A 12,059-nucleotide genomic window follows, 5' to 3' on the forward strand; every position below is an offset into this window, starting at 1 on the left:
GTTTTATTAACCAAACTGTCTCCAGTTCCTCTTTACAGTCCGTTGCTGCCCATCCCAAATTCTTAAGTCACATTTGTTTTTGTGTTTTAAAAACTGGTTATGAATTTCGGATTTCCATACCCGAATTCTAAACTCCTTTTTTTTTTGTTTTTTAATAAAGTTTTTTTAACTAATAAAATGAATAATATTTCTTAATGATATAAATATATTTAAAAACATGTTTAAATAATATAATTAAATGATAAAATTGTAAAATAAACAAAAATAATATAATTGTTTTTTTATAAACAATAAGATAAATAACCAAATAATATAAACAATAACTTTAATTTTAATGATCATATTCAAATAATAATAAATTTAAACATAATTAAAGAATATATTTAATTGGTAAAAAAATAATACATAAAAGTGTTATTTTTCAATCAAAAAGTATTTTTAATTCAACATTTTAGAAGAAATTTAAAAAAATAATCTCAAATTGAACGATGAATGGAGATATTGGAGAGAGCTTGACCTCTACGGTGAAAACCTGCCCCACCATCAAAACTTGTTAAGATTAGAAGAAGAAACTTTTAATCAAACAACCAACTATACTTGGTTGTTCTTGTCATCTGATGTTTTATGTTATTATTTTCTATATTTTGGTCGTCATTGAGGTTTGCTATTTTTAGGTTGTGATTTTATCTGGTTTTTTTTATCACTGTTATTTGTTGTTTTTAGGTTGTGATTTTCAATGTTTTCTTTTTAATTTATCATGTGCATTGCCAATTTTTTATGTATTGTTTTTTTAATAGTATTAGTAATTTAGATTTATATTATTTATTATTTAAAACTGATATATTAACTCATAATTACTTTTTTTTGCTGAATACTAAGAATTGCCTATTTATATTCAAATACAACTTTGTATTTAAATATAGTTGAAAAATATAATTAAATTTAATAAACATAATAAATAGAATTTAATGTAAATAAATAAATATAATTATTTTTTATATTTTAATTACAAATAATTGCTTATATTATTTCGTTATATGATTTATATATAGACTACAAATTTAATAAGTAATTATACTGCGGGTTAGAATTCGCTACGAGAATCCTGAATTATTTTAAAACAATTATTTAATATATTATTATTATTTTAAAAAAAGGAAGGAAAAAAAAAAGGTTAGAATTCGGGTATGAGAATCCCGACTTTTCGGCCGGTGCGTAAAAAAACCTCATCCATCCCATGAACTTTGCCTCTGCTATCGTACGGCGTTGCCAATTGCCATGGAAAAATATCATTTCCCTGACTCATATCATTGTAATTCATTCCGTCCTACTAATCTCTTCAAAATTAATTGACATATTTATTCATTTAAATTTTTAAAAATTAAGTTTCACGTAATCTGAGAAAAGATTGAAGTTATATCTTAATCATTCTAAACCATCTATTGTTTTATTTTCACTTTAAATTTTGGTTTCAGAGCTTGACTTTTATTTCATAAATTTTACCTCCAAAGTTTAAAAAATGAGAAATTTTAACATTTAGTCAATTTTAAGTTGGTTGGGTGAGTATTCCACCTATTTTCTTTTTCATAAATTTTATCTCTAAAGTTTCAAAAAATTGACAAATTTCAACCGCTTAGTTATTCTTCTTGCACAAATCTATTTTTTTTTTACACTCAGCATGTTTAAAAAAAAATCAATTTTACCCTTTTTACTTATTCTTTGTTCCTTCTTTTTTCCTTTTGCTCTTATACCATTCACTTGCGTTAGTTGTTAGCTGAGCTTCTTCTCCTTCCATTATGGTTGGTTCCATCGAGGTACATTATCACAGTGATTGGTTACCTCCTATATTGAGTTTGTGGTTGTCATTATGGTGGGTGTTGTGGTGGCAACATCGAAGGAGGTTAGTTTTTTACATCTGCGAATGATCCGTATATACCATACAGGTTGACAATCCGTATAAACCCTACCAACCTGTATAACTCATATAGATTGCCAATTCAAATAAGTCTGATAGATTGATAATCCATATGATTCATATAGATTGTCAATTTGTATGAGCCATAGAGATTCTCATTTCGCATGTACCATAGAAATTATCAATTTGTATGGGTTTAATGTAGTAAAAAAAACACAGTTGTGAAGACAGGTGTACTCACGACCACAGCAAGAGGCGAGACTACCAAGAAGATGAACCATAAATTCAACAACCACAGAACGGTGAAGATGAACGGAGGAGAGAGATTCACGGTGCAGTGGGGAGGAAGATGAACAGCGACAGTGCAATGGTGTGTGACGAGGGTTGATTGTATTTGAGTTTTAACTAAAAGATAATTTAAGAATTTCACTTCAATTGGTGGGTATAAAAGAAATTGGGCTAGTGTAGGAAGAATAACCCATTATGCTTTTGTTTTTATAATGATGGAAACAAAAAACAACTACAAAACAACAAAGCACATGATCCCCAAACCCGTAGCATCATGCAAAACAAACTTAGCTAGGTGGAGTCAAAAACAGAATTATCTGACAGTTCAAAGCCCTTATCTTTTTATCAGTAAATATTATTCATTAGTTTATTAATTTTTATTAACATAAATGATCGATTCCACAACCTTTCCCTCATTCTTCTACTTAACCACTTAACCAACCTTACATCCCAAATGAAAGCCCCATATATCCATATATTACTAAATTTAGATTAAATTAAATTCAAATATAACTGATCTTATGAAAGCTTCAATTCGAATTCTAATAAAGACTATCACTGTCCAGTGACCCCCCTCTTCCAAACTACAATGGCAATATGTACTATATGATTTCACACTTATAAAGCGCAAGTTAAAAACCCGGGTTTAGCGAGTAATGAGAATCCGAAAACGATATATTTTTCAACGATGCCTAAGTTTTTTTTAATAGAACCAACAAGAAAACAAATCATGGTAAATACAGACAACCTCACTAAAAGAACCAAAATTCTTGAATTATGTATAGAACACGTAATTACATTTATCATAAAATATATCTATAATAAAGGACGATCGAGGGTTGCCACAAAGAATTTTGGACAATGTAGAAACATGTGAAGAAAAAAGAATGGAACTAAGCCTGATGTGTTAGGATTTCTACACTACCCTCAGATTCACGAATGAAAAAAAAGAAGAAGAAAAAACAATTTCCACATCAGTTTTTGACCAAGTGGGAAAAGTGAATGGTTTAACATCTACAATTACAGTAGCAAAATCTAATTTGTTAGGACTGACATGCTATACCTTATACTATTACTTTTAGGCATACTTGCAAGATGACGTTTGTCCAACTTATCAGTATGCGGAATGTCATTCGAGATCCTATCCTTTATTAGCTAATTCAGTTCAATGCATGACATTGGCGTTGATATCCTCATCGGCAGGCAAATTTAGATCAGGGAGCACGAATGTAGATTCTCGGTTACCAATATTATCTTGTGCTTTGGGAGAAGCATTTGCTGCACAAACAGGTGAATCGTCATGTGTGACGGAATTAGATGGATGACACTCTGATTTTACAAATTGAAATGGGCCATTCACAGCTTTCCCAGACACCTCAGAGGCCGTAGCAGCAGCACTAGAATTCTGCCGTGACTCAAAATCAAGCTGTTGTAAAAGGTTAGGACATATTAGATTCTAATTCACTATATCTTCTCTTATAGATTTATTCATAATTCAACAAGTTTAGAGATTTTAGAAACGGAAAGCAACAGTATACCACAGCTTATTATTATAAGTATATGTTAGGCATGTGAACTGAGAAAAACTAACGATAAGGTTTTAGAAAAGGTAGAATATATAAGGGGAAGGTTACCTTCAATCTCTTTATGCTTTCATTTGTGGCTCTATGTTTCTGAATAGTGAGACGCAAGGATGCCAGTTCCTATTCCCAAATTCACACAATGTTAGTAAACACACTATAATATCTCCAAAAAGACGGGTTGAGAGTTGAGACAACTCAGGTGAAGTACAAATAAAGTATCTAGGTAAGTAAGGTCAAAACCATACTTTTTCCAAATTTCTTCTTTCTTTCAGCAACAAATCCTCCTCCTCTTTTAGTTCAGTTAAGGTCTGCAGACACGATAAGCATTAAGTTTAAGATATGTTATGCAGGAAACTGAAAACAGAAAGAAAAAAACTTACACAAAGGGAGAACAGACATTTTTTTTTTAATCCATAAATGTAATGACAAGAAAACACGTAAAACATGGGGCCATAGCGATATGCAAATAGATTTACTTGTTATTTTCCAATTATAGTCGCTGATAATATTGAAACTACCATATAGACTTTTACGTTAACAATTGCACGAAAACTTGTTAATATTATAACTATACCACAAACTAAACCTAATATAAAATCACTAGCAACATCTAAACGCCAACAATGTCTTTAATGTGGGAGTGGTTGAAAAAACACTGACAAATTTGGCTTTAATCCAAAGTTGTTGGCTAAATCGAACTTCGTTTTAGTCCCAATGTTTTGCACTTGGCTTTCAATGTACTCAATGAAAACATGTAAACTAGAATTAGTCTATTCAATTAACAGAAATTTCTCAACTAGGTTAAGGACACATAATTTTAAACTCCTCCTTTACCTCCCCCCCCTCTCTCTCTCTCTCTCTCACCCTCGTCTCTCTAGTTTCTTTTGCTATACAAGAATATAGTAATTGTCGTAGGAAAAATCGCTGTATAGATCCTATCTACACAAGTTGGGTAGTCTAGACCAATCAATGATAGACAAGTTGGGTAGTCTAGATTTATATGATTATGTACTATAAAGTGATACTGTTTATGATTTTGTCTGCCCAACTTTCCCAAACATGGTCTACAAAAGTATTTATCCTGTCATGGATAGGAAACCATCTATCGCCCTATCCTTGACTCATATTCCTATAATTCTTACATAACATACAAATATATATTCTTTATTATCCCATCAAATATCATGACATACGTGCATCACCGTTCATGTTCCCGAAAAACTAAATTTATGGAACGCTCCAATTATTCGAAGATCCGAGAACATGGACATCAAGTAAAACTGTAAAAGGTTCATATTTTACCTTTTTTCTCCTTGTCTTTCTGGTAGTGGCTGTTTCGCTGGGATTAGCAACCTGCAAAATATCAAATATAAGAGAATTTAGGATCCAGACAATATGGAATTATGGAGCGAAAAAACGTTATAATACGATACTATTCAAGGCAAAGAACAAACCAAGGAGAAGAACAGTTATTTAGGTAGTGTTAGATATAAATTTTTTGGCTTCTTTTCTCCTTAAAAATATAATCTCCCCTAATTAGCTGTTATAAAAGCTCTTTATTGAAGTTTTGTTCAGTAGAAAAAAACTTCATGTACCTCGGCTTGGGGTGGCCACCACTTGTGGACATTTTAAATTTCTTTATAACGAATTTTTTTGCTTTTTTTAAGGAAAAAAAAGAGTAGAAAAAACTACTAATTCTGAGTGCTTTTAAAATATTATATTTAGCCCAATTTCTTCTTTTTTTTTAAAAAAAAAAAAGAAGTTAAACCCTACATTAGAGTAGAGATAAACAATAAATTAAACAATAACATGGGCTTTGAGAAATGAGAATGCTTACCATTTCATGACATCTGAGGATCAGGGACAAATAATCTAGGAAAACCCGTTCACTTGAACCTTTTTTTAAGGATATGATACTTTTCATGTTTGTTCTCCAACTACTACTATCACAGAATGACCATGGAAATAATTACTTACACTAGAGTACTCAATGTAACGTAGCATTAAATTGAAGTGTACCATATTCCAATCCAAAAAAATCTTATTTATACCTTACAGTTACACTGCTATGGCTCCGTGTACCATCACAGCGGGAGAGAGAGGCACGTTATTTTGAGAGGGAAGAAGAAAGAATGGTGATATTGGGGTGGGTAAAGAGAAACAATCCAAAATAAATGGAAAAATGTTAAATTCTTTGCATGCACCCAAATACTAGTAGTGCTAATTAAAATGTAGTATGTTTGAAAATGAAAGCAATGGATGGGTAGAGATTAATACAAAACACAACTAACGAGCCAGCCCGAGTATTTGGTAACTATGTGGTCCCCATTTTCGTTGGGGAGCTACCAAAAATCGCTCTAATCGTTGGTGACATTTAACACAGCACAGCAGAAGAAGCAACCCCTTTTCTTTCCAATTTCCTTGTCCTTTCTTTCCTTCCTTCATCTTTTTTACTTTCTACTATTTATTTATTTTGGACCCCTGATCAAACACATAAACACGAGATAGATAGGTTTCGCTCACGACACCGCTTACCCATTTCATTTATTTTCGTCACACGCTTAGACCATAGCTTCTTACATTTGGGACCCCACCAAGCACCAAAACACCAACAGCCTGTTATTCTATGGAATAACAGTTCCCAATCAAAAACAAAAAACTGGCACTCCTACCTATTTATTTTAAAATAAAAAAGATCCCATTTCCTAGTTTTGACTTTGGTCGTGCACTATCTTATTATTTGACATGGCAGAGGGAGAGGGTTGTGGCTGTGTTGCGTTCAAACTGTGACGTTTGTCATCTTAAATTAACTCACATGTGAATCGACGACGCAGACCCGGAAATGGAGTGGGATTAGTTATAAATACTAATTATTAATATTAATGAAGGAAAATTAAAGAGAGAGAGAGAGAGAGTGCGGCTGCAGGAAAAGTAACAATGGAGCCACGACACTATACAAGTCACCCACCCAACCCTTTCATTTCATATTCACAGCATCGTAATTATAAACACCAAAAAAAGTACACAACCAGTCAACAACTACACCAAACATTATGCAGTGGCAAAACAAAATAGAGGAGCTAGCCAGTAGTATTTGCCACCAAAACAACATAATAATCTTCCCACCATTTATATTACGAAATTACCCCTGGCGGAGAATCTACCCCTCGCGAATACCAACAACTATCACCAAGACCACACCACACCACATGCACAGGCACAGGCTGTTCATCCAAAAAACAGTTGCAACTTCCTTCCAAGGAAGAATACTAGTACGTGTTAAGAAGAATCAAGCCATGCGTTGAATTGAATCAAGGTACTGTAACTCCTTTTCTTTTAACTTGAATGAATCAGTATTAAATATAATATTAGTTTTAAATTAAAGGCAACAGGAATAGGGTAGTCCTCAAGAAGAGAAAAAACGCTGACAACAGACACGGGGGCTCCGGCGAGCGGCGAGCGGCGAGCGGCGAGGGTAGGCGGAAATGGAGGCAAGGCTCGTGTTCGTGTATGGCATTTTCGTCCATTCGAAGAGAAGAAAGTGACACGCCACACCACACCACACCAACGTGTTATGGAGCCACACAACACACAAAAACAGAGTTTGTTGTTGGGCGTTTTACTGAGACGCGAGGACACGTGAAAGGAATGCGTGAGACACGCAGGGTGAGTCAGAGTCAGAGAGAGAGAGAGAGAGAGAGTAGCGAACCTTAGATCTTGAGGTCTGGGATGGTTTGGACTCCTCGTAGCCATCGAGGTTGCCGCCGCTTGCTGACGTGGCGCCGCTCCATGAGAGCGGCGTGGTGGGGCTGGCCCTGGTGGACTCCGCTTTGTTGTGAGCGGATCTGGAGCGGCGCTGACGCACCGTCCAGTGGAGGTTGAGGCAGGGCGGCGGAGGCGGAGAGCGGTGGAGGCGGAGGAGAAGGTCGACGACCAGGGAGTCGTCGGCCATGGCGACCTTGACCCAGTGATCGTCGCACATCTGATGGGAAGAAGTGGTGGGTGTCGTTGGAATGTTAAATAAAAATGAATGGAAGGGATGAGTTTATATGATGTGCCTCCCTGCCTCCCTCTGTGCTGCATATCACCACTCATCACAAATCAAATAACCACACATTAAATTATGTTTTATTTAGGTTTCTTGCTTCTAAACTTTTACTTTTTTTATTCAGTCTCTCAATTTATATCAACTTTCAATTAAATAAATAAATCAAAATCAGAAATCTAATTATAAAATTATAAAAATCTGCGTGCCAGTATCTTCGTCTCTACATGTTTTAAATTGATTGAAAAGCCTAAGACATTGAGTTTAAACCATCCAGAAATGTAAATACTAATAAGTAGAAATTGGTAAAAGTTTGGGACAAGAAAGTAAGTAATTGAATCCTTTGTTTATTTATTTAAGAGAAAAGAGAAAAAATAAAGGAAAAATGTTCTTGTGTGGTCCCACCTTTGTTGCACGTGTCAAACCTCAATTCTTTTTTTTATTTTTTTATGTCCATTTTCCGTGGGCAACAAGAGACGCAAGCGGAGGAGACGACGGGCAATAATCGCAACAAACTCAATTCCAATCTGTAACCATTGATTCTTTTATGAGCATATGCATTATATTCTGGACTCAATTCGGCCCCATTTTGTTTTCATGTTTCCTTAGGATTGCGTTGCCACCAGATAGATGCTCATAAAATATGTAAATTTATACTTTAAACAGTTAAATTCTAACATTTTATAAATATTTCAAATAAAGTATACTAATATAAAATATTTTCGTGAAATGTAAATTTGAGTTTAAAAAATATAAGTAGTGTCAGCAAAATAAAATAAAATAGTTGAGGTTAAGTGCTTTTGTAAGTGAATACTGTAACATGATATGGACGTTTAGAAAGGCTTTTTCAAAGTCTGTTTAATATTATAGAAGTGGCTTAAGTGTCTTCCAAGAAAAACAGAAGTTGCTTTAAGTATTTTGAAGTTTATTTTATTAAATTTTATGGCAACATTTATTATTTTTTATAATTAAAATTAGGTTAAAAGTCTTTAATGTTTTTTATTATGTTTATTTTGATCTTTTTTTATTTTTTAAAAGTTTGATTTAATCTTTTTTTTTTATAGAGAAAGTTTGATTTAATCCTTTATGTTGTTAAAGTGAATCAAAATAATATTTATGAAACAATGATTATTCAATTTTAGAAATTAAATTTAAATTTCTTTATTGAATCAAGACTTTAAACTTGTCACATTAAATTTATGTATACTAAAATTACTGAAAGTGTATTTTAGTCTTAATTTATTAAATTTTTTAAAGTCAAGACACTAAACTGAATATAATTAAAAATATAAAGAACTAAAATTGTATTTTAGACTTAATTTATTAAATAAGTTCACAAATAATTTTATTAAATAAGAAAAAAACGACGAGATAAATTACACATTTACACTCTTGGAATCTTTTTTATTTTGCCACCATTTTTCCTACCTTCCTATTAAAATTGGATTCTCTACGACCCTCTAGTCGTATCCATGGCCAACACAAACAAGAGAGGGAGGTGTATTAAAGCAAGAAAAAAAAAAGGGTAAATGATAGAGAAAAAGAAAATTTAGAGAAAAATATAGAGGGATGGAGAAAAAAGTGTTGAACAGAATTCAAATCCCTTTCTATTGGGTCCTAATCGGAGGATTTATGGTAAGCAAATCCTATTTTAAGATACAATCTACTTTAGGGTGAAGAACAATTAATCCTCTTATATTTTTAGCTTTGTTAATGTATTTACTTTACATTTTTATATCATTAAACCTTTTTTCTAAATTTTGGATCTAAAAGTGTTTTTTTATGCATATAATGGAAAGATATCACTGCACTATGAGGCAAATCCTAATAACATGTTGGGATTGCTAGTACTGACTCACTTAACGGATTAATGTGCAGACTCAAATTATAAGTAATTTTATTTAATTTCAGCTACTCAATTAGTTTTTAGGCACCAAAAAATTCCTTTGGATAGAATTATTCGCCAAGTGGAGAATGTGATGTTCGAACTTACACCATAAAAAAAGTGTAAATTTATATCCGATCCTTAATTACTTATATCAACCTGCGTTGACAAGTAAAAAATATAACTATAATTAAAATTATGATTTACAAATTTAAATTGTACAAAAATAAGACGCGGGAGATTTTAATAATACAATAAATAATAGGAAAAAGAGTTAGTAAGAAAATACTGTATAAATAACCAGAATGAATATGAGTGCGTGTTAATGACGTATTCGAGATTTCAAGAGAATGATAAGTAGAACCTCACCTAAAAAATTATAATTAGTAACCACAATTTTGAGCAGTTTATTAATGGAAATGAAGGCTTTTATGAAGAATATTAATGGCTGTTTTTATGATATTGGTCATGAAAATAAAATAAATAATTTTTTAATGAATGAAAATATTTAATAATTATTCTTTAAATATAGAAAATATTTCCAAATTCGTGTCTATAATTAAAGCAGCCAAATCTTAAATCAGGTGAAGAAAGAGTGATTGTGGTAAAAAAGAGGTGTGCAGCATTAAGTTGATGTAACTAAAAGTAAAAGGGTCGTGCTGGTTCATAGAAGGAAATGAGTTGCGTAGGAGCGACAAATATGTTAAATTTGGCAAGCAACCGAAAGAAAGTTCTTGGAAAATCCATAACGGAGCATGAATTGGCATTTACAATGCTTCCACTTAGAAGGACAACACTCCTCTCTAAAGAATAAAGGGAGGGGGGAAGATATAATATACAATTCTCTTTTCTTCTTTTTTTTAATATTCTACATAGAAAACGTACAGTGAGATGATGCTGAAATACGTACACTCATCGAAAATCAAGTCTAAATAATTAGAATAGTAACGGATTTCATTTTAATTTTGAACAAATTAATGTTAGACAAATCTGCGCTAAAACAAAATATTTTATGTTTCAGAATAATATTTTGAAACGGGTTAAAAAATTTAATGCGTTAGAATAATATCATTTGAAATTTAAACATATGCATGTTTTTTCAAATTTTATTTACCATCATCATATATATTGGAATTACATAAATTTACCACAAGATTTATTTTAAAAGCTCTACATATTATGTAAGTGTGTTTAATTATCGTGAAAATTATATTTTGTTGACAAAAACATGTTTATTTACCCCTATCGAAGCATTGTTTGGTTTTGAAAAGTAAATACCCTCACTGCTAGTTGTTCCTTAAATAAAGATATACGGGAAACACGATAAAGGCAAGAGAGCATATTACCCAAAGCACTACTATCTGGTACCTACTAGTTTGGGGTCTTCACCAGTATTGGGAACATGTGATCCCATCCAAATTAAATCGATTAGTCTTTTTTTTTTTTTTTAGAGTTTAGGTCTAATTGGATCAAATTCATTCAGACCCAGTTGATCTAATTAGTTTTTTTTTTTAGAGTTTGGGTCTAATTCGATCAAACTCATTCAGATCTTCAATGTATGGATTAGTTAAGAAGTTTTATTTTTTAAAAATCCAAACACATTTTATAACATATAATTAAATTTATTATTATATATAAATTAATAATTATTTTATTTTAAAATAATAAATTAATTTTAATTTTAAATAATTACAGAGCTTTAGGCAAAAATCAATTATTGTTCTATAAATTTTTTATTTTTACAAAATTAAAAAAATTTAAATAGAGTTTTAAGTAAGTGTTGTTATTGGAGAGAGTTATTGTTGCAAATACAAGGAGAATATAAGTGTAACTAAGTATTGTTGTTTTACATAAGCTCAAAGCTACATTATTGTATACGTATGTGACTAACTAATATGAGTCATATATTAAACTAATAAGTGCGATTTAATTTGATTCGATTTTTACATGTTCTTTTCTTATTTATTCCATTGCAGGCTAAGCCACGTCATTATGATGCAAGCACAAAGCAATCAAATCCCCTTGCAGTTGATGACAATAATGAACACTGTTCATTTAGTTTGCTGAAGAAACCCAAACAAGGGTGGATTTGCACATTATGTCAAATTACAACCAACCATGAGAAAGGGTTGAACAATCATTTTTAAGGGAGAAAGCACGAGACTAAAGAAGCATCCATGGGAAATAAAAAAATTGTGTAAGAGGATAAAAATATTATTATCATTACAAATATTATATTTAATATTTTACCGCTTCATTCTTATCATTAATTTCAATATATTTTTATTAATAATTTTTTTTTATCAAAGTTATCATTAAAGAAAAGAAAAGAAAATGCCTGGG

At 31.7% G+C, this 12,059-nt stretch overlaps 1 protein-coding gene and 1 long non-coding RNA gene across 2 annotated transcripts; one reads left to right on the top strand and one right to left on the bottom strand.

Annotated features, from left to right (window-relative positions):
- Nucleotides 1–3,002: 3,002 nt before the first annotated feature.
- LOC100810953 (uncharacterized) lies at nt 3,003–8,018 on the bottom strand. Its single transcript, XM_003542082.5, has 5 exons — nt 7,496–8,018; nt 5,089–5,139; nt 4,032–4,094; nt 3,838–3,906; nt 3,003–3,629 (listed from the first exon to the last, which is right to left on the bottom strand). Exons 1-5 carry the CDS (start codon nt 7,766–7,768, stop codon nt 3,369–3,371), a joined length of 717 nt encoding a protein of 238 aa, XP_003542130.1. The 5' UTR covers nt 7,769–8,018; the 3' UTR covers nt 3,003–3,368.
- Nucleotides 6,640–7,732, top strand: LOC112998794 (uncharacterized). Its single transcript, XR_003263976.2, has 2 exons — nt 6,640–7,102; nt 7,172–7,732. It is a non-coding gene; the product is annotated as an uncharacterized lncRNA (long non-coding RNA).
- Nucleotides 8,019–12,059: the final 4,041 nt, after the last annotated feature.

Source organism: Glycine max, chromosome 13 (assembly GCF_000004515.6).
Source record: "Glycine max cultivar Williams 82 chromosome 13, Glycine_max_v4.0, whole genome shotgun sequence".
In the NCBI taxonomy this organism is placed as follows: Eukaryota; Viridiplantae; Streptophyta; class Magnoliopsida; order Fabales; family Fabaceae; genus Glycine; species Glycine max.

Coding starts and splice junctions, on each gene's coding strand:
- LOC100810953 (XM_003542082.5), bottom strand. CDS start 7,768: ATGTGCGACGATCACTGGGTCAAGGTCGCCATGGCCGACGACTCCCTG. Junction 5,140..7,495: donor CCCAGACCTCAAGATCTAAG/GTTCGCTACTCT, acceptor GATATTTTGCAG/GTTGCTAATCCCAGCGAAAC. Junction 4,095..5,088: donor GAAAGACAAGGAGAAAAAAG/GTAAAATATGAA, acceptor TCGTGTCTGCAG/ACCTTAACTGAACTAAAAGA.